This window comes from Aspergillus novofumigatus (assembly GCF_002847465.1).
Source record: "Aspergillus novofumigatus IBT 16806 chromosome Unknown P174scaffold_5, whole genome shotgun sequence".
NCBI classification, from domain to species: Eukaryota; Fungi; Ascomycota; class Eurotiomycetes; order Eurotiales; family Aspergillaceae; genus Aspergillus; species Aspergillus novofumigatus.
This window is the reverse complement of record NW_020194278.1, coordinates 2,445,604-2,472,842: the sequence shown is the minus strand read 5'-3', so window position 1 is coordinate 2,472,842 and position 27,239 is coordinate 2,445,604. Positions and strand designations below refer to the sequence as shown.

The 27,239-nt window shown below is 48.4% G+C and overlaps 9 protein-coding genes across 9 annotated transcripts; 4 read left to right on the top strand and 5 right to left on the bottom strand.

The window, feature by feature from the left end:
• Positions 1–273: 273 nt before the first annotated feature.
• pex20 lies at positions 274–1,748 on the top strand (the record flags this gene model as incomplete). The annotated part of the gene is given in 5 exon segments (XM_024822479.1): positions 274–387; positions 465–1,271; positions 1,378–1,505; positions 1,522–1,604; positions 1,657–1,748. 5 exon segments carry the CDS (start codon positions 274–276, stop codon positions 1,746–1,748), a joined length of 1,224 nt encoding a protein of 407 aa, XP_024681793.1.
• An 812-nt stretch (positions 1,749–2,560) lies between these two features.
• Positions 2,561–3,334, top strand: P174DRAFT_373406 (uncharacterized protein; the record flags this gene model as incomplete). The annotated part of the gene is made up of 2 exons (XM_024822500.1): positions 2,561–3,217; positions 3,290–3,334. The coding sequence occupies 2 exons, from the start codon at positions 2,561–2,563 to the stop codon at positions 3,332–3,334; spliced, it is 702 nt and encodes a 233-aa protein (XP_024681792.1).
• Positions 3,335–3,598: 264 nt separating this feature from the next.
• Positions 3,599–4,538, bottom strand: P174DRAFT_443070 (uncharacterized protein). The gene is made up of 2 exons (XM_024827731.1): positions 4,442–4,538; positions 3,599–4,381 (listed from the first exon to the last, which is right to left on the bottom strand). Exon 2 carries the CDS (start codon positions 4,103–4,105, stop codon positions 3,938–3,940), a length of 168 nt encoding a protein of 55 aa, XP_024681791.1. The 5' UTR covers positions 4,106–4,381; positions 4,442–4,538; the 3' UTR covers positions 3,599–3,937.
• P174DRAFT_422201 (putative RSC complex subunit Sfh1) lies at positions 4,144–6,204 on the bottom strand (the record flags this gene model as incomplete). The annotated part of the gene is made up of 4 exons (XM_024825024.1): positions 4,144–4,381; positions 4,442–4,526; positions 4,592–5,760; positions 5,861–6,204. The coding sequence occupies 4 exons, from the start codon at positions 6,202–6,204 to the stop codon at positions 4,144–4,146; spliced, it is 1,836 nt and encodes a 611-aa protein (XP_024681790.1).
• A 942-nt stretch (positions 6,205–7,146) lies between these two features.
• P174DRAFT_373136 (putative general stress response protein Whi2) lies at positions 7,147–8,756 on the bottom strand (the record flags this gene model as incomplete). Its single annotated transcript, XM_024822478.1, has 5 exons — positions 7,147–7,420; positions 7,471–7,820; positions 7,889–8,024; positions 8,091–8,133; positions 8,234–8,756. Coding segments are annotated over 5 exons (1,326 nt in total), but the record flags the coding sequence as incomplete, so codon positions are not given.
• Positions 8,757–9,526: 770 nt separating this feature from the next.
• P174DRAFT_391929 (dipeptidyl-peptidase III) lies at positions 9,527–12,115 on the bottom strand. Its single transcript, XM_024823534.1, has 3 exons — positions 11,803–12,115; positions 10,828–11,707; positions 9,527–10,760 (listed from the first exon to the last, which is right to left on the bottom strand). Exons 1-3 carry the CDS (start codon positions 11,931–11,933, stop codon positions 9,645–9,647), a joined length of 2,127 nt encoding a protein of 708 aa, XP_024681788.1. The 5' UTR covers positions 11,934–12,115; the 3' UTR covers positions 9,527–9,644.
• Positions 12,116–12,664: 549 nt separating this feature from the next.
• P174DRAFT_513602 (putative protein kinase Scy1) lies at positions 12,665–15,741 on the bottom strand (the record flags this gene model as incomplete). The annotated part of the gene is made up of 3 exons (XM_024831996.1): positions 14,029–15,741; positions 12,766–13,979; positions 12,665–12,724 (listed from the first exon to the last, which is right to left on the bottom strand). Exons 1-3 carry the CDS (start codon positions 15,473–15,475, stop codon positions 12,665–12,667), a joined length of 2,721 nt encoding a protein of 906 aa, XP_024681787.1. The 5' UTR covers positions 15,476–15,741.
• A 550-nt stretch (positions 15,742–16,291) lies between these two features.
• On the top strand, positions 16,292–17,718 carry P174DRAFT_422198 (branched-chain amino acid aminotransferase, cytosolic; the record flags this gene model as incomplete). The annotated part of the gene is made up of 4 exons (XM_024825023.1): positions 16,292–16,526; positions 16,593–16,890; positions 16,941–17,639; positions 17,706–17,718. 4 exons carry the CDS (start codon positions 16,292–16,294, stop codon positions 17,716–17,718), a joined length of 1,245 nt encoding a protein of 414 aa, XP_024681786.1.
• A 6,703-nt stretch (positions 17,719–24,421) lies between these two features.
• On the top strand, positions 24,422–26,306 carry P174DRAFT_443061 (bZIP transcription factor). The gene is made up of 3 exons (XM_024827730.1): positions 24,422–25,037; positions 25,103–25,665; positions 25,746–26,306. The coding sequence occupies exons 1-3, from the start codon at positions 24,863–24,865 to the stop codon at positions 25,875–25,877; spliced, it is 870 nt and encodes a 289-aa protein (XP_024681785.1). The 5' UTR covers positions 24,422–24,862; the 3' UTR covers positions 25,878–26,306.
• The last annotated feature ends 933 nt before the right edge of the window (positions 26,307–27,239 follow it).

The following is a 27,239-nucleotide window of genomic DNA, read 5'->3' as shown; positions in this document are numbered from 1 at the left end:
GGCTTTGACCCTCGGCCAACCTACCCCACGGGCGTTGCTCTAGCCCGTCTTTATCTTGCCTCTTCATGCATTTTACATGAGTATAATTCCTCAGTCACTCTAGAAAGTTACTTCTCTACTTTTTGAATAGACATATCTTTGGACATATTTCTTTTCTGCACCTCATTACAGTTGAGGCGTAGCGCATAGTCCGTTCTACGATCGATCACCCGTTTCTTCCACCTTCCAAGGACTTGTTCCCGCCCAGCTACCGTGCTGCAAGTCACTGCCAGTATGAGTGATGCTTTGTGCGGCCCGTCAAATGCCTTGCAGAACTTCCAGAAACATGCATCTATTGATCGGACTCTCCAACAGGATCGGCTGATCTCCCGCCGGTCGCCCTCTCAGGTAAGCAAGGTTGCGACTCACCCGGAACGCTTTTTGATTTGGACTGAACCGGTTGGCTGAACACTCTTCTTTGACAGGGCTTCAGATCCCAGAATTTGAGCGACGGTGTCCTAGACCCCGAGTTTGCTGCCTTTGAGTCCGATCTGGCCGGACCGTCACTTCCCAATCTACAACATGCAGGACCTTTCTCAGCACATCCCCACCAGCTTCCGGTGGCTAGCCACGCCGAGAATGTGACCTGGGCGGCCGACTTTCAGAGACTACATATTTCAGGACCTTCCCATCCTATTCAGCAGCATCATGACCCATCTACAATCCCGCTGTCGGCGATGTCACAACAAGGTTGGCACAGTGAATTCCTGAAACAACAGCAGCAACACCCAGCAGCTACACAGCAACATCAACAGTACACGGGAGGCTTCCAACCATCTTTCTCACACCACCATCCCATACATGGAGGGGTAATGAACACCTTGCCCTCTGTACATGGGCCGGCAACCGACCAGCAACACGCCACAGAGACATTTGATGAATCGGCTTTCGAAGCTGCCTTTGAACAAGCAAGAGCGGACGTGGCCTTACAGGAAACGAACGCAACGGAGGAGAAGGCCGAGCCTGCAAGCGAGACGATCCAGCCCGATTTAAGGACAGCTCAAGAGTCCACCGAGCAAATCAAGATCGGGTCAGATACGATACCACAAATCGACAAGAACGACCTGTTAAGCCGCGTCAACGATGCGGATGAACTCGCTAGGACTGCAGGACAGTTACTTGACAGTGTCAGCCACGACCAGAGTGAAAAGTTCAGACAGAGTAATTTCCTGGCGCTGATGCGTCGCATCCGGGATCGCGAAGTCCAGATCGAGGATGACGAGTTTCGTGAAGTCAGTACCAGTCCGTGATCTCTCATATTTCGGCTGGCGTGGCACGAACGCTGGTAAAAAATGTTTCCATTCATATGGGCTCTTGTTCCTGCTAATTCATGACCAGACGTCGCAGTCACTACATCCCGGCGGTAAATATTATCCCAGTGGCCAGCAACAAACGCAGCGGCAACAGACATCAATTCCACCACGTCAGGATGAGCCCGACAGCGTTACCTTGAGCGATATCAGTAAGTCCGACACATTGGAGGGACCCAGTATACTGCGTACGGGATGACAGTGCACCAATCCAAGGCCTGACGCGATACAATGTGCCAAGCAGATCGTCCGCAAGTGAGCCCTTCTACACCGGATACCGTCGAATCCATAGCGACTTCGAAAGCAGCGCCCAGGGATATACCCAGTGCGTCATCAACTGGGGCAGGGTTGGGCGACGATAACTCTCTCTACGCGAGTTGGAATTATGGCGGAATTTGAGCCTATCTGGTTATTGGACATTATACCCAATCAGCTTTTTGCCGTCCCTTTTTGAATAATGCGATATGTGAGACTAAGGAGCGTTCAAGGTGTATTGAGCTCAAATCAGTCTTGGACATGGCAGTGGGCGTACTCCTTTTTGGTAGCATTCATTGCACCAGCCCTCATTTGTTTCTCCCTCCATAGACTCTTGATGGAGGCCAGCGACGAATGTTTCATTACCTACCTTTCTGCATCTATCCGACTTCCAGCCTCCATCATTGACTGGGATTGCATCAATAGAATAGTAATCTTCTGCTATTTCTTATCCCTTTACAACAATTTTACTGGGCTGATGTTCAAGGGGGTTGACAAATGACTTGACTTCACGTGATCCTATTCTGCCTATTGATGGGCAAGAACAATACGAACTCAATAAGGAGGCTGGGGTATTGTTACCAACCACACTTAACATGTTAGCGAATAAACACAATCGCCAGCAACTATTGATGCACTGCTGCTCTTCGCCCAACTATTGGGAAAAGTGGGCTGTCGTCATTTGGTCTGCATCAATAACATCTTGCATGCTATTGTTCCAACTGATCTTGAGCTAGGTGCCGCTAATGTCTATCATGGGTTATATAACCAGCAAGCTCTCCTTTAAGAGATAGCTTCCTCTAACAATCTATCTTCAAGTTTGATTTCTGTGGTACCAACCTAAAGACGGCTCTTCGGACCACAGCATCATATCTAAGGTCCACTCCAAAATCTTGCCTGCGAATTGCCTCAGCTGCCGCAATACTTTTTGAAAGTTACTTCGCTTGTATAGAAAGATGCTGCCACCGTCGGATTCTTTCTTGCATCACTTCCACAAGCTTCGAGAAGTGGCCGCTAACGCGCGCAACCGTGTGGTCTGCACACCACCACCTCCATACTCTTCAACGGTCCCACGAGGTTCAACCCATGAGGAGAGACAGAATGCACTAGAGACCATCGACGATGATACGGCCTGGGAAACCTGCGCCGGTGCCAGCTTCACTCCTATTACGATTAGCATTGACGCCTCCATTAGTGTGGTGGGCAACGGCAACACCATCATGATCCCGTCTATGGCAGGCCACCCTCAGCAAACTCCGGGAGTTTCTACTTCAATGAATTCCGAGAGTTCATCCTCCTCTACTTCCACTTCACCAGCAGCTGCTGAGGCGAACGTTCTGCACTCGGTCCAGAAGCAACGCCAGGTTAGACTGACCGAAATGGCAACCTCCATCATCAATGCCTTGTACGATTCGGGCCGGCTAGCGCCCCCGGCAGAAGACCACGAACCCGCACCGCTTGAAATAAAGATCAACACGGGAATCAAGGTCGAGGGGAGCCGCAACGTCATTTGCGTTGGTGCTACGGTCCGGGCACAGAGCAATAAGAGTGCCCAGATGGGCACGGACAAAGATCGACAAGTCGCTCCAAACCGAAAGAGACGAGCCCTATCAGTATGTCATTTGCACCTTCACCACTTATCAAGTTGCCGGATTGTGTATTCTTTGGCTAACAATCTGATATAGGAGCCGTTCGAAGCACCGAAGTCCAAGAAGAATTGTACGCAATAGTCGCGGAGACCATTTCAATTCTGGCTCCTCCACGGACACTCATGTTTTCCGTATGTGATGTCTTGATATTCTGGTTGCCAAAATGCATCAGGGCGTTTGTGTTTGAAAGGTCTCGCATAAGCATCTATAGAGAAAAGCACTCCTTTACTATCTACTGAGATGTCCTGCGCCTCTGCAAACTGTACCGTCAGCGCTTATGTACCACTAACTAATTGAATGACCAATACTATTCTTTGACGACTGATCGAGTTCTCGTTTAAGAGCATTCCTTCTATCATGTTCTATGCCGAAACTGTCCAAATGGCCCGAAAGTCATCCATGGCGAGACCTGTAGCTGAGTTTTCATAGCATGATGCGCTCCGCAGAATATTACAGCAACAGCGTCAGATTAACCTGCCTTGAAAGACCAAGGAAAACTATGTCAAGACGACTCCAGCATAGCCCCAAGCAGAAAGTGAACAAGGTGCCGGTATTGAACACCAACCAGGTGAAATGGTTCTCTTGCAGAATACAGCTATAGAAGTAAATGGTTTTCAAACAAATCCGACCAAATGATGCTCGATTCCACAAGAAAAGGCAACTTTTCAGACAACGGGCCGGCAGCTAATGCTGGTAAGGGTAATTAAGCTGGAAATAGTAAAAGTCAAAATCATATGCGCCGGAGTCCTGCCTCTTTAAAAGGTTCATGAGAGATATCGTGCCAAACTCAGGAAAGGGAATGATAGTAGAGAAAAGAAGAAGAAATACATGACTTATGCCCCCAAAGATCATGTAGTAGCTATGGGAAGAAAAAGGACAGCTTCATAGTTCTAGCCGCTATGGATGAATCCCCAGGGATACCGATTGTTGAGTTCGATGGATCGATTGGCCTGGTTTATGAGGAACAAATTTACGCCGCAGCGATGGAAATTCCGGGGAATAGAGATAGTTGGCAGCCAGCTTTGGCGACTATCGACCAACTGGTACATCGTGGCGATGCAAGTCTCTTGACCATTCCGGGGTGACCTTGTCACGTTCGTACAATAGGCCGCAATTGTGGCAAAGAGTCTATACATAACAAGTTAGTGCCACGACTCGAATCTCAAATTGTGGTAGGAGCTTGCTCACTCTTGGACCAGCAGGACCATCTCGTACAGCCCAGACCGCAGAACCCCATACCATACAGTTGCTGCATCTCCAACTCTGACGTTCCCTGAAACAGAAATAAGCTGGTTAGCACTAGTGAAACATCACATGATTAACGATCGGCAAGCATACCAATCCGATAATGTACCTCCACCTCCGCCATATCCAGCCCCGAACCGGTATCCGGTGTGCCTCGTCCACCAGGAGTGCCTCCCCTTCCCGATGGGCTTAAGCTGCGGAAGCGCCTCTTTCGTTTGCTCCTTTCGCCTCTACCCAGCGGTGTCTCACTATCGACGTCGAAATAACCACTGCCCTGCCGCGACATATCTGGTGTGATGCCTGCGGTGGAAGAGAACCGGGCTGTTTCTCGCCGTAGACGTCTGATCTGGCGCTCGCGGTCTCCTTCTCGCTTCTCAATCTCTTCCTTCGAAAGAGTTTCTACCTTGGGTTCCCATTCATCGCCTAGTCCTTCGGGATCATACCGCCAACCAGCCTCGGTGCCATTGGCAGCTTGGTTATCGATCTCATTTCCGTACCCACCCATGCCACTGATCATTCCTCCGCTCTCACACACTTCCTTCTTTAATTTCAAGACAGCTTCGTAGATACCATGCGCAATGGCTCCAACCCACTCGCCGCCCAGGCCTAGGTCGGCGCAGGTGACTAACGCGAATTCCTCTGCCATGCCGGGAGGGTGTAACAAGGACCACTCAAACTTATCTGTGTACAGCCTGTTCTGCAGATTGATGTTGAGGTTGATCAGGCACCGGTATGCATCATCCGGGTTTAGTATACTGTCGTTAACTAGTGCCTCTTTTGTTATCGATACACCAATTGCTCTGTTGTCGGGTGTTGCAGCTTGCGTAGGAACTGGCGTTGCGGACACATCCCGAGATGGATTTGTCTGCGAAGTGGGAGCGGGCCTCGATTGTGTACTTTGAAATAATGGATGTAGTGCAACACCAGCGTACTCCTCTAACTGCTGGCGTATCTGATTGCTGATTGCGAGAGTCATCGCTTGGGGGTTCGGTAGGTCCAAGTCTCGCACGAAGCCCATCGCAAATTCTTCAGGAGTCGCCAGAGCTTCATGAAGGTTCCACAGAAACGTATCTTTGATGCGGAAGGCGGGCAGGGGATCTGGTCTTCGGTATCCGGGAAGGGTAGGGTTGATACCAGGATCCACCACACCTCGCGGAATGGGAAATGGCTCGAGAGGCTGATGCGCTGGGACCTCCAAGTCGATACGAATCGGTATGAGGGTCAGGGGGAGCTGCGCTTGAATTTGTAGCTGGTCGGCACAACTGTTGTAGCACGAAAAGTTAGGTCAGCTCGGTCGTGAATGCCTTTCAGCGGGCAAGCAAGCCCAGAGAAACGAGTCAAAACGAGTCAAATAATACATACGCTGGTCGCAACATCCTCTTAATCATCCAGTCGCGGAAAACTCCCTGGACCTCCACAGGGGCATGGATTTCTTTTCCCAACTTCTCGGCCAAGGGGGTCTTGTCTGTTGCCGACTCTTCGCGCCGTAGACTTCTTAGACCAGTGGGCCTTCTGGGGCCTTCACTGTCATCAAAGTCATCATCGTCGAAGCCATCCTCTGCATAGTTCACCGCAGTAGTGCCTCGTTTCGTCGTTCGCGGCGTCGGGCCAACTTGAGTCTGCGGAATGACGGGCGTGAGCAATGCGTTCGAGTACTGGCGTATTCGCGGAGGATAGGACGTGATATAGCCTCTGAGGGGGGACATGTTGGCCGTTTAGGAGGACAAAACCATGTCCCTCGGGAAGCGTGCAAGAAGAGGTTGCTGAAAATGCGAATCAACAATGGCCAGGAATTCAACTGAGCGAGGAATTGAATTTGATTGAGACAGAGTGCTGCGAACGTGATCAATGCAGTCGCCTCAAGAGTCCGACGGCTCTTACTGGATTTGCGATGTCCTGCAACTTTGGTCTGTCGAGTTCGATACCAAACAATCTGATCTTCAGAGAGGTTATGCTAAAGCTCCTTCTGTATGGTGATCGCGGTCAATGCTCCGCCTTTTTTGCCTTGTCGCGTTTCTGATCTACGCTAGACCAAATCCAGCAGCATAGTCACGTGCATCACATAATGGAGAGTTCTAACGACAGTTATGGACCAAAAAGTGACGACAGGATCAGTACAAGGGACTTCTATTACTATTTTCTGATTATGGGGAGATCTGAGCCTGAAAACTGCTAGAGCTGGAACATTAAACCAGAAACTTAAAATGCAAAGCCAGTGCTCTTCTCTTATTTTAGCCAACACCTCTGACAAATTAACGACTATTCATGATGTTGATGGAAAGAGCTTATGTGAATTATATGTATGACATAGGGAAAAAGGAGGAAAGCAAAGAAAGCAATGCATGGAGTCCCGCCAGCTAGTGAAGACAATGAGCAGAATACACAAGCACCCAATAAATTGAATACGCCATTTCGCTTGTCTGATGCAGACATGGAAATAAAGGGGATATCGTCAACTTGGCAAACGAAAAAATGAAGCGACGGGTTAAGGACAAAGGCTGAATTTTTTTTTTTAACTGTACAGCGTCATGGAGGGGATAAACAGAGGATGCGCTGGCTGCAAACGTGTCGAATCACAGGGCGAAGACTATCGGAGTCCAATAACGCTCTGTCGAGGGATTAGAACCATGGCGATATACCAGAGCAAGCTAACTTACCATTTCAAGCGTCCAAACTCTCCGAATCCACACTTTTACTTTGCCTTCGACGCCGTCGACATTTTCCAGTTCGACACCCTCCCACCAGCATCTCCTGGCTGGTTTTCTCCAGAACAATAAAAGTTTCTGTGCCATGCCGACCGCATTGTTATTGGACAGATCGCCTCTGACGTCGGTGCGAAGTTTAGCCAATGCAAGGCTGCAAATGACCGCCTTGTTGGGTTCGGGAGCACGGTGACCCCACCGGTCGTCTCTGTCAAAACCACTGCACTCTGTGAATATACTTGCAGATTTGATGGAGTTTGATGTGCTTACCCTGCAGTGAGCATCTCAATAAGATGTTGCTCCGTCGATCCAGGCTCATCGCTCTTCTTCAGGCCGGAAAATATCCCGTCTTGTTTAAGAAGTGCCCTGCCCACGGCACGTTTGACCTCCATCATCTCCGTATGGTCGATGTCAGGACGTGGTGGTATCGCATAGAAATCGAGGTCCTCACGTAGGACGATGATTCCGGCCCGATCTTGTAGTATGTCTCTTGGTGATCCCAGCACCGTTTCAGACATCTCTAATTCGGGAGAAGTCGAGGCTGAAGGTGAAGATGACGGGATCGACTGAGCAACTGAACGGAAGAAATCTAACATGTACTGGAGAGATGTGGGATCATACTAAGAGGGCAATTGTGAGCCATTGTCATCCATTTAGACAAAGAGAATGGCGGAAAGACTTGACATACGTCAACGGGATAGATGTCACCCTCTTGAAATGAGCCCATATGTCCATCAGGCAGAAGACCGTTAGGAAACAGTGACAGAAGGACAAATTCAGGCAGGGTCAACAGCTCATCTCTCGAGAGTGTAAACCGAGTACCTCTATGTGATGAATTAGCTTTTTAAGAGAACAGTTTTTGTATGGTTGTCACAAGGATGCGCCCTCACCGCAATTCAAGAGTGATATGCTCGTCACCACCGATGTCTAAAGCTCATAGAATAGAACTGTTAGTGATACTCGAATCACAAAAACTGCGTTCGTCCATCGCAATTCCATTCTATTAATAGCCAAAATCGATAGAGTTGCATACCTCCTAATGTGTTGATAGGCGGCCCTCCTGCCTGTTGCACCTGAGTGATAATACTCGACGGGCCACCTGCCGCAGCCATCACGTATGTGAATGATTCAATGGGACTTGACCCTTCAGTGTATGGTGGAGGGGGTTCTCCGTCCTCCGCTGATTTCGCGCCGGAGGATTCACCTTTTTGAAAAAAGGCTTTGGTTTCCGCAACTATAGGCGATGAAGAATCGTGATACTGGGACCCTTCGAGCAGAGGCTGAGGAGCAGGTGTTGAGAGAGTATCCGAAGCAGACTCGGTGACAGTAACCTTTGCGTGACTGTGATCAGTCACAGTATTGAATACAAGTGACGAGAAAGGCGGCGGACGAGATGAGACGAAGCTGGAGGAGGAAGCTTCCGAGCAGGGGGAATGCGGAGGCGGTGCGGTATAGAAGTCGTCGTCGTCTTCTTCCTCCACTTGAGGATACGTTAGGTGCGGAGGCCGCGCCGTGATGGGCGAGCCAGTGAAGCTTGATTGCCACAGCAAGGTGTCCAGGCGTCGAGATTCTCTTCAAAAGAAGCGTTATCGAAGAAAGTGGGCTTCAGGTCCTGTCTGAGTTGCAAAGATAAGATCGAGTTCGACAGCGGTCCCGTTGATCTAGGGGATCGAGACTCAAAGTACCGGGTTCCTTGTCGATCAGGAGGCTTCGGAAATGCTCACAACATAGGGGTCACACGGACCAGGAATATTCAGGTATGATTCAATCAAAGGCCGTCATATAGTCCTTTTCTGGATATGACACAGATATGATTAATGCAACAGAACAAAGAACATCGATGATTCTCGGTAGGGGCGATTGAAGAGGAAGTGGGAGTACTCCGTAGTGTAGAGGGTGGCGCTTAGGACGATGGAGAACGTCAGTAGCGTAGTTCCCATACAAAGTTACTGCTCACATTTCAGCAATATAGTATTCTTTCAAATACATGGAGTTAATGATTTGTATACATTTTTAACTTCCAAGCTGAATGAAATTCTATTTTTCACCAGATTACTGTACTAAATAGATCTCACAGGGGAATAGCAGTGTTGAAGATGGAATGATACCAGCTCTTTATCAACAATCACATGATCTGAAGCTATCACCATAACATCCCGAGTTATCTACGGAGTACTGATGCCATGTTATTACTTTGTCCAGCTCAAAATCCCCTGGATTGGTGTTGTTAGCTAATCATGTTACTTGAGATAAATCAGAATGCCTTTGACTTAGGGTCTTTGTTACATCACCGTCTCTATCCAATCCTTGATTGACAAGTATTGTGGTATGTATTTGCATTATATTTGGTACTGTTGAACCATACATGCCTTGATGCCAACATTCGCAGCATTGGGGAGGTCATGAACTGACCGCTAATCAGTCCGTCCACAGAGCCTTGATATTTAGACATTGCGTTCAACAAAGCTCTGAATCATGCCCTCGAGGGTGGGCTCATATTCCTTCAGAGTTACCTCGTCTCCATTTAAGATCGTGTTGCCCTGCACAAAAATCTTACGAGGAATCTTGTTCTTCAGAACAATATCGCGCACCTTGGTACCCCACCACTCATCCACAGAGGTGATGTCGTCATACAACTTCTTGCCCGCGTCTATATCGGCAGTGCATTTGTAGATGTGCAACTTCTGCAGGTATCTTTCCACCGCAGGACGTCCGTGAGTCAGGATCTTGGATCGATCCAAATGAATCTCTAGATCGGACAGGTCTTCCTTGCTATAAACAAGTTTAACAAAGTCATCACCAGCGTCGAGGAAAGTGCGAAGAATGCTGTAGCGAGCCTGCATATGAGCCTGGCCCCACTTCTGGGTTTTAGGATCCCAGAATTCAAGGGCAACCAGACCAGCGCGAGCCATTTGCAGATATGCGGCGAATACGACATCGCCAGCCTCATTGTTGAGGTCAACCTGCCCGTCGCCAAATCCGAAGATCTTCAGAATTTCGAAGTCGCAACTAAGTACCATAGCCACGCACTCGGCTCGGCATTCTTCATATGAAGATGCGATGGCCCCAAAGACAGAACTCCAAGTCTGACCAGGCTTGTACCAGGTGGCGACTGGTTTGTTTGTGACTGGACTTACAGGAGGGTTTGATACATCGAAGTTATGTTTCCCGGGAGCCGTCTCCTGCAGTAGTTTTCCCGTTCCATGCCCGAGAAGTTCGTGAATGCCTACTTGCACCTCGAATGCGGGATCGCGGCATCTGCGGTAGACCTCCAGGTCTTTCTCGGGGATAAAGGGCACAGGCTCATTCGGGGCTTTCGCACTTAGAACATTCCCGAGTGACACGTTTTTGAAGCCTAGATTTTGGCGGATGTCGTCATAGTTTGGTAGGTTGATGCCGGCGGGGATACCAGAAGACTGAAAGCTTAAGACTTCCAGGGATGTGAAGTCTGGACTAAGAAACTTGTCCTTCTCGAAATCCTTGCTCCACGGGAGTTTAGGTATCATGCTCTCCGCACTATCCACCAGCTTTCCGAAAGCGCGGGTGCGCTCCAAGTTAACCTATAGATGTTAGTAATCCGAAGTCAAACTAACCACCTGAAATAACTCGTCGTAGAACGTGACTCACCAATGCTACAAATCCTTCCCACTCTCCCCTTACACCGTGGGGGTCTCTGTATGTCTCCACGAAACCTAGATTGGTCTCCAAGACCGGCTTCTGATCCTTCACCCAAATGCGCTGAGCCTCTTTGAAAGCTTCAATCGACCCGGCACCGAAGGAAAGAGCATAGGCATCGAGCATCCGCTTCTGGTTCTCATTGGCTGAGTTCAGAGAAGCCTGTTTGGCACTGTGGGCAATCTTTGCCATCTCCTCCCTGTGATCACCAAAAACAAGCTGAACCTTCTTTCCCTTTAACTTGCCATCCAGGTCTAGAGACTCAATGTCGCCGAGGTCCCGGTCTCTGGATGGAGGCGAGGAGACACCTGAAGCAATCCATAGCTCGAAATCGCCAGACGGCAACTTCTTAAGCCGGGTATTCTCCAACGGCAAGCCCTTCTGCTCCATCAGGTCTCCAATGGCTGTAATCTCATCCTTGGTGATCGAAGGAGAATCAGGGTAGTAGGTGGTCATATGGCCGCCTTCAGCATAACCCAGATGCATGAGCGACTGGTCACTTGTCTCATAGATTCCACCGCCGGTGCTGCTGGCCTTTTCGAACGCTGCCTTTGTATCCGGGGTTATGGAAGCCAAAGCCTCAAACGCGGCAACAGGCAAGCGAGGAATAAACTTTGAGTCACCAAAGCCCTTATAGTTACCGCAATTTCCAAGAAATTGAGCGGCGTACTCTAGGAAGAAGCGAAGGTGTTCGTCGCTGACTTTTGTCTTCTGGGCGAGACTGGCCCAGTCACCATTACAGGCATTGTAGAGGGTGATAATAAGATCGTAGATAGGCTCTGACTCGGGGGAGACTTGCCGTAGTGTGATGCGGGTACCTTCAAAAGCAGCTCTGTGATCAAGCGACCAAACTACTCGTTAATCAATGTCTTTGCAAATAGCTAGTGGATTTCTATTGTAGAGAGTCCAGGATAGACGAAGACGAACCTGCTCAGGTAGTGGGCATATTTTCTAAGCTTCCCATCCTTAAGAGTATCAAAGTGTGACTTGATCTCCAGCCGTACTACAGTCGGAGGTGAATCGGCCAGATAGTGTTGCTTGGTTTTGTCATCCATCATGGTATTAGAAACTGCTTCTGAAGACGCCGAAAGAGGGATGAAGCTTGAAAAGGAAGAAGTCGAAGATGAGAAATTGGATCGTTGAGTGAGAAGCGAAGAGCGAGGCAGACAACTGAGGGGTAAAAATGGAGTGGTAGTTGTAGTAGATGGGCGGTGGATGGAGAGCAACCGGTGATTCGACGGCAGACGCCTTAAGGCAGCTAGAAGAGGGAGCATTCCTGGAGCTATTTATGTAGGACGTCACTACTAGCTACCTACTCCGTACTTACCTCACTATCTACTGACTCTCAGTCTCCGACTAAGCTAAGGTAGGTCACTAACATGGGTTCACTTTCTTGGCGCAAGTGGGGAACCCAACTGGTGCCCATTGTTCCCTAATCGATGTATGGAGCAAGTACAGCACCAAGATTGACCTCAGCCTACCCTTCACTGCTGGTTTCTCCGTCGCCCTAATTGAGTCAGAAAATATGTGCTATATGTTCTCTGATTTGAATGCTCCCTAAACAGAAATTTGCCTACTTGCAACATCGTCGCGTATGCAGAGATCAAGAGAAATCTATGTGATAACTGTTTACCAACGGCCCGCTGCTCCGTCTAGGACTGAAAATCATCGGGAATCATAAGTCGTAGAACAAAAGCAGTCAACATGGTGAAGATTATAAGAGAAATGAGAACTAGCTCAAAATGAAAAGGGTATAGAAGCAAGCAAAGTTCTTGATAAGGCAACAAACTCATAATAAGCTTTCATACTTGTCCAGACCTTGCTTCTGTGTTGTCTGCATTGAGGTTGACTTCGGGTTTAAGGAGTTGGCAGGTGCCGGGGATTCCCTACAAGCGAAGCTCTGCCAACGGGAGTCGAACCACCAGAGCTGGCAAACGACGCCGCCATATTTGGTGCTGACGGAGGAGGTGGAATTGTGAAAGCGGAATAATTGGAGGACTGCTGCGACGAGCGGCCCGAAACAGGATTGTTCGGCGATTTCATACCTGTCAATGCACCCATGGTCAAACTAGCCATGTTGCCAGTGCCATTGCCGTGCATGTTGTGCTGGATATTCGAGGAGGCTGGTAGACTCCAAGCGGTCGATGACGATGGTTGTAATGCGGGGACCGTCTGGGCCACCATTGGAGATCTCTGTCTCGCAACAGGTTCTAATGACGGGAAAGAGCTCATATTGTAATCGGGCGTGACAGAGCGAGCATTTAGGTTGGACTGAGGATCTCCTCTGCTGACCGACGACCAGGAAAAAGCACCGGCAGCCTTTTTCTGAGTAGAGATCTGTGGGGTTCGCGGTTGCGAAGCCAACTCCTGCCAAGGGTCAAGGCCCTGACTGCCGGGCGTAGTACTCTCTCGACCAAGAACGAGACGTTCAAAGTTGTTCCTTGTGGTATCCACATCAGACTGCATGAGATCGTTTGACATACTGAGAGAGCTTCCAAGTCCGCTCTGAAAGCCAGTAGCCTCCGTTCCCGAAGAAAGCTCCCGCAATTTCTTCGTCTGTTCACATTCAATCTTTGAGGAAAGGCGTTTGATTACCGCTATATATTCTTCGAATTGACGAAGGCTCAGCAACGGCCCAAGGCTGAAACTCCACAGGATGGGCAGAACCTCCAGGGCAAGGAATTCAGTGTCGGCAATAGTCCCAATTTGCCCAAAGACCCTCAAGGCGGCCATCATTACGGCTGGTTCTTTTGTCTTGATCGCTTTCAACGACGGGACAAGCTTCTCCTGTATAGTATATTTGTCTAGGATGGAAGACTTGACGGTTGTCGGCTTTTTTACTGCAGCAATGCCACTCAGACCGTCCTCGGAGACCGCGTCGTCGCCAGTGGTACCTCCACAAAGGACAGTGAAGGCTTCCAGGCAGCGCACTTTGATGGCAAGGCTGCTGGTCCGGCTGAATGTAGAGGCGATTGGAGGAAAGACTTCGTTCTTAACAGTGCTGAAATCCAAAACTGGAAGGATAATCGGCAAGCATTTGATTGCCGCGTCAACCAGGGAATGGGTTGGCGAGTCCAAACCAAGCCGAATCACCGGCAAAATGTCTAATAGGCTCAGTCACAAGAGCAAAAGTATGATGAATAGCTCACTCACCGTCCTTGAATTCCTTCCCTGTGCAATTCTCTGCCACAACATTCATGTTCTCTAGCACTACCATTAGACCCGCATCCTTCTTGGAGTCACGCTCCTGAACAGTCCCTTTTCCTGATTGATGCGCGAAGAATATTTCCTTGAGCCTAGGAATAACCTTTTCCGGGAGAGTTCGACGTGCGTTTGCAACGCGCTGCAGTATCGCAAAAACATTCTGCAGCGTCAGGGGCAGCAGCTCACGATCCTTCAACTCTTCTAATAAAGCGCCCAGGACTTTCCTTTCCAGAACGGTTGGAGGGAACTCGGGTATTACTCGTTGTAATCCTCGCATGAATTGTGATTTTTCATTTGCATTTTTGGCTGGCAGGGACTCCAAAAAGCGGATGGTAGATACCAAGATGTTGTCAAAATACTGAGATTGCTGGAATTCCCGAGCATTCAAGCGCTGAGCTGGTCGCCTTGTTATCAACTTAGGCAATAGGTGCGACAAGAGATCTTTAGGAATGGCACCCGCGCAGAGGAAATTGTTGCCCTGCGATGGAGTGGAAGATGGAGAGCTTAACAGCTTCTTGTACGAGCTCAAATTCGAATGCGATTGCAGCGGAGAGACATGTGGCGAATTATAGAGAGCGATGATAACGAGTCCCAGTGAGAACATGTCAGCAGCAGTAGTCACATTAGAGTCCAGCGCGAAGTCCGGGGACGTATAGTCAAGATTCAACTGCACTGACTCGGGAAGCCGTGGATCTTGGTAGAGAACTTCTGACAGAGCCAAGGGCGAAAGAGATGATCGAGACTCTGTAGAGCTTGGAGGCCCTGCAAATCCGAGCCCGGAGATTTTCCAGTCGGACTTGGCGTTTATGTAGATGGCTTCAGGATTCAAGTTTCCGTGGACAAGGCCTGCAGACTCATGCAGAAACTCCAGACCCTTAGCTACCTGTAAGAGTCCCTTTTGTATCTCTAGTTCATCAATCTCGAGGTCTCTCCGCCGTCGAGTTCCGTCCGCCTCTTCTACCATATAATGGCTGGGTCTTGAGCCGATCCTCGACGTCCTCTCTTGCTCATCTTTTTCCCGCAACAAACCGGCCAGGGACGTGGTAACTGGTTCCGTCACAAACATGAGGCCACCACCACGCGTCTCTTCCACAGGTTCTAATACCTGGAGGATTGATGGATGTCTTAGACGCGCAAGGTTGCTGGCCTCACGCTTTAACCTCTCGACCACATCCTCCTGCAATTTCTTCAATGACGAGCCGGACCGGCTTCCAAGTCCACTTGGTCTGTAATCAAGCACTTTTCTGTCAAATATGAAGACGGAAGCAGTGGTACCCGTTGATTTTTTCTTTCCATCATGAATTCGCCATGGCCCAGAAACCACGGTTGGATGAGGAGATATTTGGTAATTTGCTGATATGTTGGAACTCAGCGTTTTGAGAGCAGAAGAAAACATTTTCTTTCCCAAAGCATCAGAGCCTCAAAAATAGAAATACGCCTTGAATGAAGCTAGCCTGTCTCGGCCAGAGGGGAAACACTGCAGATGTCACAAGTCAAGGTACCTGTAGACCACCCGGATCAATCCTTACTGAAAGAAAGTCAAGTATACACAGAAAAATAGAGCATGAAAGCTATGACCAGTACCTGAAACTGTTTGGAGATAACGCCATTGACTTTGCGCACAAATTCCACGGAACTTTTTGAGGCCATTTGGGCCCCATGCCTGGTGTGGACATGCCCCCTATCAATCCTGCGGTGTCAATTATGCCCAAAAGCCACGTGACACAGGCTGCCAAAGGGCTGGCTTATGTCATCTCACCCATAGGGGAGCCACACGTGACATTTTATCTCCAAAAGCTGACTAACGGCTATTGCCGGCATTGCGTCCGTCCTGCTGGGCCCGCCGACGTCGGACATGGACTCGCTGAGAGAACATTTATCCCATCAATTATGCGTTGCAATGGTTACTATTTTACCATCTGACACCAAGAAACTTTCTGATTGAGATTGCTCAGCGCTCTGCACCGACATTGACTAGTTTGAGGTATGTCACACATATTGCTTGATGTATGATACGCAAACTGTACCTTCCGGAGTTGTCTCTTGGGTCCGGCGGCAGGAGTCATCGCCTCCGCTTTTTAAGCTCCATGATTGCCCGGCCACCTAGCACTGTTTTTCCTCTTCCCTATTTCAACGATTGACGAAACTCTTTTGCTGATCTCTGATTCACTCGATCTCGAAGTGCGCAGAGCTGGTCAAATATTGCATAATCATGAGCTCGCTTCGTCAATTGACCCGTCATCGGGTGTTGCATAGCTTTGCTTCCACGCGTGTTCGAGTTCAGAATCCGGCGACAATACAGTCATGGCAGCGATATTTCAGCGCAGCGTCAGCTTCTGCATCTCAACTGGCTGGACTTGACCCCTCGAAGCTCACAATTACGAAGACCACTACACCAAAGGAGCTGCTGGCACCAAAAGATCTCGTGTTTGGAAAGACCTTCACTGGTATTGCTCCTTGTTCTCCGGAATCCGTCGTGCCAATCTAGGCACTAATGCGAATCTTCTTTGTAGATCATATGCTTTCCATTGAATGGTCAGCGGCAAACGGTTGGAACGCTCCTCGCATCGTTCCGTACCAAAACCTTAGCCTCGACCCTTCGGCTTGCGTGTTCCATTATGCTTTCGAGTGTTTCGAGGGTATGAAGGCTTACAAGGATAAGAAGGGTCAGATCCGTTTGTTCCGTCCAGACAAGAACATGGCGCGCCTTAACAAGTCTTCCGAGCGTATTGCTCTGCCTACTTTCGACGGCGACGCTCTCATCAAGCTCATTGGGGAATTCGTAAGACTGGACAGCAGATTCATTCCTGAGTGTGTAGTGTCATTGTCCGCTTGCACCGGCCGTCGCTGACTTCTGATAGTGCCCGTGGCTACTCCCTCTATCTGCGACCCACAATGATCGGCACCCAAAATACCCTTGGCGTTGGACCACCAGGCTCTGCCCTTCTCTTCGTCATTGCCAGCCCTGTTGGCCCTTACTACCCTACTGGCTTCAAGGCCATTTCGCTCGAGGCTACTGACTATGCCGTCCGTGCCTGGCCCGGCGGAGTTGGAGATAAGAAACTTGGAGCAAACTATGCTCCATGTATTGTACCTCAGTTGAAGGCTGCTTCCCGGGGCTTCCAGCAGAATCTGTGGCTATTTGGTGAGGAGGAGTACGTGACAGAAGTTGGCACTATGAACCTTTTCATCGCCTTGAAGAACAAGGAGACCGGACAGAAGGAGCTAGTGACCGCTCCTTTAGATGGAACCATCCTCGAGGGCGTAACCAGAGACTCTGTCTTGGCGCTGGCGCGCGAGAGACTCGTCCCCAAGGGCTGGACAGTGTCTGAGCGCAAAATTAGGATGTCTGAGGTTGCCGAGGCTTCTGAAGAAGGAAGACTGATTGAGGTCTTCGGAGCCGGTACCGCAGCCATTGTCAGCCCTGTGCGAACCATTAGCTACAGAGGTAAGATGGTTGATTGCGGATTGAAGAAAAATGAGGAAGCCGGCGAGATTGCTCTACAGATGAAGGACTGGATTGAGGGCATCCAGTACGGTGATGAGGAACACTCATGGAGGTGAGTTCATTGTGATGTTCAATCCATCCAATGTGCGCGAGGGACCCAGACTGACATCGTCTACAGTTATGTACTCTAGATGGATACTGTTTGATCACGGTCCGATTTTGAATTGCTTTTGCTATCTCACATGGGTTGGAATAGAAAAATATTTTTGTCTCTAGCATCACGTCTTGATTTTGCGAATTTCCGAGACCTGTCTAGCATGGGGCTTCCGTTAGCATGTGTTTGGGTCTGCTTGTGAGTTTGATACATTGGAACAGCCACATTTCGATTTATTACATCGCATCTCGGAGCATCGATCGAGAGGCTGAGGTTTTCACTCTGTTCGCCGTCGATGAACCAATGCATTTTGGATAGATGTGAGGCGAGATGTTAACTCCCTGAACCAGGGGCAGCTCGTTACCAAACGAGTGCGAGAACGAGATGATCAATACTGCACCATAGCCGCTCTCAAATACGTGATATACGCACAGCCAGCATTCTAGGAATCAGATTCGGCGCAGCTTGTTGAATGTGCTCGCTGGCTTGTCACATATGCCAGTATCACCGCTGATCTTCTCAGATCGCAGCGGGCGCTGGACGCCTAAAGCGCAGGGCTCAGCCCTGTAGGTACCGGCTACAATGATCATGAGAGACCATCCAAATCGAAGAATTGTAAAATCCTTACTTTGCGAAGACTGACACTGTAGCATTGCCGGGCTTGAAGCTGAGAAGCATTGACTTACTTCGAATGGACAGAAGCTGATAAGTGGATTATAACATCTTCACCATCCGTACGACCAATCTTCATGTAGAGTACCTACTCGGTCGATCATACTACTAGTACTAGATTGGTGTCTAATCGGACTGTAACAGGGTACCTCCTCCGTACCAAGACACCCCACCGTAGCTACCTTTACATGACAGGTACCACTCTCAGCATCTTAACCTAATCTGGTATCCGAGTCGGTGCAGCTTGACCGAGTACTCCGTACTAAGGAGTGTCTTAAATGGTCAGGCAAGGATTAAAATGGCGTGCAAGCGAATACCCAAAATCCATGTGTCCATAAACCAACAGTTCTTAGACACGACCGTCTGATCATTGGACAATTCCAATTGGACTTTCTGCGTCCCAGGGCCCAGGCAAACGCCAAACGTGGGATCTATGATAAACTTCGGAGTACTCCCGTCGGTCTAATGTTTTCGTCCGACCCAGCTCATTTCACAAGGCATGGTAGGTAAGGGTCCGAAGGACTGAAAGCCTCCATGAGACACGCTGGTCACAACCTAAGTACTACCATGGAATCCACACTGAACGTGAATTATCATTCGCTGGATCGTATTGAAAGCGAAACACAGTCACAGACTCATAGTCCACTGAAACGAATGTACCGAATACATAGCGTTGCCCTTTACGGGCTAGCCTTGCAGCCATCGTCTTTGCGAACAGGGCTGTGCAGACTATCAAAGGCAGAGCGTACGGAGTTGATCGGTGGTCATCATCAAGACTGGCGTGTAAACAAATAAACCATGCCGTCTAGTAGTCTGGGGCTGCATGAATGACTGACAAATGAGTCCAGGTTGCAAGCATCGTGTTGAGATCATTTCCGAAACTACCAGAGAATGATCGTCGTCGTACAGATTATGGACCGGGCGAAAAGGGGGTGGAACTGTGGAAGGGGGGTCTCGCTGAGCCTCATACCCAGTCTCGATTCATTCGTCCTAATCACAGGGTGGAATCTGGAAGCAACGCGATTTTCGAGTCGCAGTCCTTGAATATCGGCATTTTTTTTTCTTCTACCTCATTTTCCTCCGAGAAGCGTCCACAGTTGCATACAGCGTAGTTGCCTATCATGAGGAATGTGTACAAGTATCACTAAGCTACAGTATTCATTGTCCTCTCATGATAGTAGGGACACCAATAGATAGTCATTATGGTGGCCCACTAAAGTCCGCAAACCATGTGGGCCGGGAAGATAGTCTTCTCCATGATATGTAAGCCAAAGGGCTGATCTCATTGTTTTCTCCGTCCGAGTCACCGGAGTTAGGGCAGAGAATCACCGGCCTAGGCCGGTGATTTCATAAATTCGCTCAGGAGTGGAAAGTGAGCTACGAATCCAAAAGTACACACACATACCACAGAGTTTCAAAATTGGACTAATGCAAGGATCAATTGGAGGCAAAGTCTACACTACAGCGCTGAAGAAGTGACAGATTGTGGTTCAATTGACGCGATAAACCATACAGCTGAGGAGAAATGAGTAATTTTCTGACGTCTTGGCTATTGAATTCACAGTATTGTCGGCTAAAGCCGAGTCTTGCATTCCAACGGCGGGCTTGAGGCTCTTGCCATGTAGTTGTATGGGCTTTGATTCGAGCCTTGACATCGGGGCAGAGACCGGTCCATGTTTCTACCCACCATTCCACCAATGACCACAAACACCTACGTTATGGAGCGGTCCGAAATTATCAATCAATCTGCCAAGTTGCGGCCCCCATTGCAAGGTCAGTCAATAACATTTGATTCCTTAACATTTTAGCAGGTTCACCTGACTCTCAGCCGCTGCGGATAAATTGTGCCGATGACTAGTGTACACCCTTTGTCTTTAGAGTCCCCGCACTTGCAAGTCTTTTACGGCTCCCCCCGCCGAGCAGCGGATAATATCCACTAATTTTGCTGAGCAATCTAACCTGCGCCGTAGCGGAATGGTCCCGCCAGTGGCCCGCCCATAAGAGCGGTTTGATCATATCGCTCTAGGCTAGTGGGCTATGGAGGCTTGCAGGCACTGATCCCATTAATAACCTCGCCAACTTTCATGATGAAACGGTTTTCAGAAGTCAAGTCTCTCGGGGCTTAGCCCGTGCATCTTTCTGCATGAGGGACCGGATATGGCGGGCTTAGCGGAGATTAAGTGAGACGTAGCCGAGAGCATGAGTCTGTGAGACTGCAGAAGAATACTACAGAGAAAGTGGGAAAGCGCATGAGAATGCGTAAAAATAGTCCTCGAAGTAGTCAATTTATCAAGTCTTGCATTATTTGTCATTTTCAGTGATAGTTACCTAGGTAGTATGAAGACGACTAGGTATATAGTTTGCTGGTTTCGACCAGTAGTAGGCCGGTAATATATGGTTATGTTGGTTGGGCGGGGAATAATGGCAGGGATTATGGCACGCCTAATCCTTGGACTGGAGATTCGCGATCAACTACTCGCTGCTCGATGACCCGGATAGTTTGGTGGAATGTGAAGAGCTAAATTAAGACGTTAGGCGGGATATTTACTTTGTGGTGGAGTTGCAAGAAGGGAACCGAGAAGCAGAATTGGGAGGACACTGGCCTACCCCCGAGTTTCAGCAACAAACTCATCTCAAGGCTGGAAATAATTAAGCCTGCAGATGCATCAGGGGATTATGGGTATTACAAAGACGAGATCATAATGACTCATGCCAGGCGGGGCTGGTAAGAACAACCAAGTCATTTTGGCCCTCCACCGCCTTGGAAGCGGGCTTCTAGACGCTGGGTGGAAGGGCTCGCTGACAAGTCCAGCTCATCTCCCTACACTGAGTGGTTCAGACCCCTGCCAGAGGAGATCGGACCCAGTAAACCGGCAAGGATCTTCGTAACCACCAGCGGTGAGATGAGAATTCATAATCACTGCTCAATGGCCAAGATACAGTAAAAACTGTACCTCCTCGGTGTTTGCTCATTGGGTTACACAGACTGCACGATATTGGCTAAGGAAAACACGGAGAAACAGCAGCCTTTCGGTCTCCAAATTGAGTATAAGTTGTACATAGGATGCATGGAATTGTCAAGGGCTCGGCAATCAAAAAACATGATTGGCGGCCGCTCAAAACACATGCTGCTGAATTGAGTAAATTTAAACAGCGCTAAAAAAGAACCAATGAGCTATGGGAATACTACCTTGTCTCAGCCCTACAGGTGGAGCTTCAGGAATACACTTTGCGGGCAGCTTGCGGTCTAGCGGACGAGCTAGTCCGGTATTGAAGTTTAGGCGAGTCTTAACTCTTAAGAGTTAATAGCCGAGAAATTGATAAGATATTATCTAAGCCCTTGGAACGTTAAAGGAATGACAAGATTGGTCTACTCGTCCATTTCATGCTAGGAATATTATTACACGAGCTGAACTTCCTTCCCCTTTAGGAATAAAACTACGCAATTAAATTGGTATGCAGTAATCTACCAAAAATTACGGATTTGTTTTGAAGAAAAATACGATAAATAAACAACTGAAAGTATAGCTATAGATTAACGAAACAATGTGAGGGATGATCCTGATGGAGGGCAGATACTAAACCGGTCCCGTTGAGTTGCTCATTCCTTTATAAGCCTATCTTGCAGGAGTTGAAAAATATGTCAGAAAGATTGGCCGGAGCCATGTGGCTAGCAAGGCTGTTTGCCTGTGATACAGTGATTCGAGAGCTGATTGTGTAGCGGAATGTCAGATGATTAAGTCACTGCCTCTACACTGCGCCAGCATTCCAGAAGAAGTTTCTCATTTGATTTCTCGTTTCCGGATCGTACAGTAAGGATGAACAGAGTGTCAAAGGTCCTTCAGTTGGCTAGATTTGCTCCGTAGATCTGCTCCATACTTCTCGTATCCCAAACGCACGTTGCGAGAGAGCCAAATTCTCACAATCATGGAAAACAACCCATACGCCATACCCGTCTTTTACCCACCTGGCTGGAGAAAGGGTGAGATCCTTATCCTTAGTTTGTTGCCAAGATCTAGGGGTTACAACGTGGCAGAAGTCGAGACCGTGCGTCACACCGTCAGCTGTAATTTTACTTTGTAATCTGGACCACTCTACCTACCTTCACAGATTTGGATTCTTTCCGAGGCTCGCTGGCAGAAGGGTGCAAGGGGCGTCTTGAACGTATGAGCAGTCCATAAAGGGAAATTGGTCTAGACGGCGCAACAGGCTGCCTTCCACTGGCTACTCACTCAAATAAGTACCCACAGGGCGCTGTCAAATCAGTCTAGTAGCCGAAGACTAGTATCATTCCGTAGTACATGAGTGAATTAGTAGAGGCTCCAAGCCTCCAAGACCCAAACATTAAATGATTTGGACACGCGGCTAGAACGGAAATAGTGGGATTGATGGTCTAACTACTCTGTACGATCATTCCCTTCGAAATTGGGGGCTAGATTAAAGACTTGGAGTGTTACTCAATTCGAATTCGCCTAATGTACGTATTTCATGTAAAATTAGAACTCGGTTCTGACAAGCACGTGGCGGTATAGTTGATTAATGACTCGGAGTCGGAGCCGTCATGTACCTTTGATGCTTCCACGGAGTGGTGCAATGCAAAACGCCGGATACCATTTTTGAGAGGTGAAAGAAGCTGTTTCATCGCTTCGAGGCATAGAGAACATTTCTATATACATAGGGCTACCCGCACCCCTGAAAATAGAACGTACTAAGGACCGAATGATAGACATACAAGATCGGAAACCGCAATTGAACTTGACGATTAATAGAGCAAAGGTTATTTAACTTGGATTGATTTAGGGAGGGTCACCATTATTGGGAGCCGTCATAACTACCATCCATTAATATCCATCTGTGCAACAGTACCTCTAATAATACTATGCTAGCAGGAATACCGTCATCTACTCTATCCAGTCACGATCCATTCCTGTGTGTTGACTCCATTCAGGCCCCCCCAACGGCAAGCCACCCAACATGTTCTATGGTCGCTTGTTTCATATTATTCAATGAGCACTATGGGACACATATCCTATTTTCTTAATTCAAAATAAAGTAGAATGAATGCCACGGGATCTGTTGTATATGAGCTCTGAGTTGTTATTCAGGCAAGCCAAATCAGTAGTTTGTATCAAAGCCATATTGGAGAATCTATCAAAGTCCAGTGGTACACTGCTTCCCCATCCAATACTCTAGCAACATTCTTATCAATCTCATGACGTCCATGGTTTCCCTCCAAAAAATACCATCTTTCTGATGATCATTGCTCCCAGCTTCTAAGAATGAGGGGTGGAAGATAGATAAGAGATAAACCATCATCAGGGCCTCTTCTGGGTTAGTTTTTGCGAACTGCATGGCATGCTATCATGGTTTTGATTGGTATTGTGCCTCTGCAGCTCGGGAAAGGAGCAACATCGCCAGATCAAGTAATCATAATGCGCCATGCTTCTATTTCTGAACTACTCTAGAAAGAATGTTGCAGAACGCATTACTGTGAATTAAATTATTGAGCCCCTGATGTAGACCCTCAGCATAGTCTGGATATGGAGTAGCTACAGTAGTGATTCATATTTCTGTTGGAATGTGGATTGATTGTGATACCTTGAACCACATGGCCATGATTAGTGGTCAAACCTACCCTATATCCTGGGTTTGGTTGTTGGGGTTTTAGAGAAAGGTAGATTGTGGTAGCCTTGGGGAAGGTGGGGGCGGTAATCCAAGGACTCAGTTAGCACTGCCTGATGTTGTCCTTCCTCCACGCTCCATGTCCATCCCTCAATTCAGTAGTGTTATTACTCATTCTTGCTGGTCGGCCATTGGCCTGATCTCTAAAACAGCCTCACGCACTTGCATTCCTTCAGCCCAGCTGGCCGACCAGGTCCATTCATCGTGACGCAGCCCTGCACATCTAGTCTTCCATTCAGGGAGGGTTCCTTACCAACAACACATGGTTCCAGATCCATGCCATAACCCCCTAGAAGACTAGCGGGTATTTCCAGTTTCCATGGTCCCAAAAAATAATAATCAATAAATGGAAAATGAAATAAAACCAACAAACATATTACTCAACAATTGAAAATCCTTTTTTTAATTCTTTTTTCTTAAAAAAATAAAGCGAAATTAATTCTCGGAGCTCGGACTTGAGCTGTTATCTACGATTTGATTCATCATCATGGATTGTTTTCGGTCCAGATACAATGGCGGCTTAGCAGCCCATAACTAGACGCCTGATTCTCCAGCTGATCGACCTTTAGGCTCAGACTTCTTTTAAATACTCTGATGCTTCCTGTTCCCTCTGATGGATCCTGTCTGTTGACTCTCAGTTACCGGTTGCAACCTTATCATTAGTCTACATTCTACTTGGTATAGATCACTCAAACGCTCCTAGGTTCTATGCTCTGTCTGAGCTTCGGTTAATCTTCCCAAACCATCCTGACTTTATACTTCCTGCCATCTATACTTGCTACTGCGCCTTTAAATTTGCTTAGCATACCTTCTCTTTCCCGCACAAGATGCATCGCTCTACGAGCAACTCGTACCATCAGTCTTCGAGCTCCCGAAGCTCATCCACCCACGGCTCCAGCAGTGCTTTCAGTCCCAATGCCAACCCTAACGAGGACTGGACAAAGATCTCAGATCTTGCTGAACGTCGACGGATACAGAATCGCATTGCTCAGAGGAACTACCGTAAGTAGTTCCATACTACCTGACTTGCGCTGAAAATGTGTTCTGACAATCTCCGGATGCAACAGGCAAGAAACTGAAGCGTCGCTTGGAGGACCTGGAAAAGAGGGCTGCCTCTGCTTCAGAGTCGCCAGAACGGTCCCACGAGAAACCGGAGCTGCCGAAGCATGCGAATCCTGTCAAATCTCGCAGCAGGAACAATCGCTCGTCCAAGTCAAACTCGGAGACCAGTCACAGCTCCAGGGAACGCCTTCCTCCTTACGACTGCTACAATAGCCAAGACGACCGGGGTGCCATGTTCTCTCACCAATGCACAAGGCAACTGTCAGCGTCGCCCCCACCTGTGTTCTCATACCCCTCGTATCCGCACCTGGACCCATACAGACAGTCCAACTATGGCACCTCTCCCGCATACAGTTCGACTTACAGTGACTTGTCGTCCTTCCAAGGGGAGTATGGAACCCCAGTGCCTTCGATCATGCCTGTTGCGATGTCTGCAGGCGGGCCACTGAAGAGACCACATACATATGCGGACGAAGAGATCATCAGTCCCTTCAGTATGAGCTACGCGACTATGGCCGGCATTGACTTGTGTCCGACTTCTCACCATCCGGGTGAATCTAATATTTCTGTACGTAATTTGTCTTCTGACCTGCGTCGATGTCATTCAAGCAAAGAAAGGAGTAAGGAAGCTGACATCTGGTTCATTAGATCCCATCTCTCTGTCAATTATTTGCTGAGGATCATTCCTCTCCGTCTACACCCGCTGAGACGTCCATTCTCACGTGTCCTCTCACACCCGAGTCGGACCCGTGCTCCCCGCATTCGTTTCCCTTTCTGTGATTGAGCTGTCGTCGCTTAATTGAGTTGTTGAATTACCAAATTTCTTTTTAATGATGTTACGATACGCTTGGCCGGATGGGAGTTATGAACAATCGGGTGTTGCTCTCCGCGGCGATCTTGGCTTTTTTTCTTTCCTCGCTCATTCTGGGCTGTTATTCGTTTACGAGCTGAATCGTTCTGCTCGGAGAAGATCTCCTATCATATGACGATTTCTGGGCTTTCGGATGCCCATGTGGTGATGCATGACTCGGGGCGTTCAATGTTTTACATTAAGAGACGGAAGTTCATCTTAGGAGTTGGAATGGGAATTGGCAGCAATGCTGGGTTGATTCACTCTTTTGTTTGTCCATCCACCTTTCGCTCGTTCCGTCTTTCGGTTCCACTTGGATTTATTAGAATACCAAATGAAATTATAACCAAACAATTGGCCTTTTTTACTCTAATCATCACGGCTGCGGAGTTAACGGCATGTTGATGCTCCGACTCCAGGACTGTGGGTCGTATGGTGAATCTGGTATGTTGGACGTATTAGCCTGTATTGTTTTTGGCCCCCAAATCTCCACAAAGTGCACCGACCATACTCCTAATCGGTTAGAGGCATGCTTGGGCTTTTCGAGTGCTATTCGTCTCGAACTTCAGAGGAATATTCTCCCTACTCTATATCACCGAACGTGCACAATTCTTTGGCTACATTTCTGGCCGCGTGCTCCAAAAGGATCAAGGTCCCAGTCAATAAATAAAATAACATACACTATAATCACAGGGACAATGGCTGGGTTTGGCTGGACCGGAGCGAGTTTCCGGACGATTGTCGATGCTGTGCTTCTACGGTATAGTCCGCAAGTACCTACTCAAATCCCCAAGCAAGAATACGACAGGCAAGAATACGACCGTCCATCCGACGCAATCCGTCCTACACCTGATAGGGAGACCGACGACTCAGTAGTAACAGTCCACTGCAGCTTTCCAGTGCCAGGGTTTAGAGAAAATGATTGGCTTCGCGCTAGAAATTGCGTTGATTCGTTCCCGCTGTCCTTCCTTGTCTGTTGCCATGGGTTAGAAGCGATTCTTAATCCGCACCATTATTATTATTTCTTCAACAAATTGACTCGCGACAGCTGCCACGGGCCAGTTGCTGGTTGATTCTCAGTGGGGCTCTGCGCAAGTATGTACTAAGTATGAACCATCTAACATGCTGCGCCTCCACAGCTCCAGCCTGATGTGGTACAGTGCATTGGTCAAGGAGACACGGACCACTGGCAAGGGGAATCAAGCGAATTCGGGGGCCCTTGTACATCCTGGGCTTTTTGCTTTGAACTGTGATCAATTGACCTTGTGTACATCCATGGAAAGCAGGTGGAC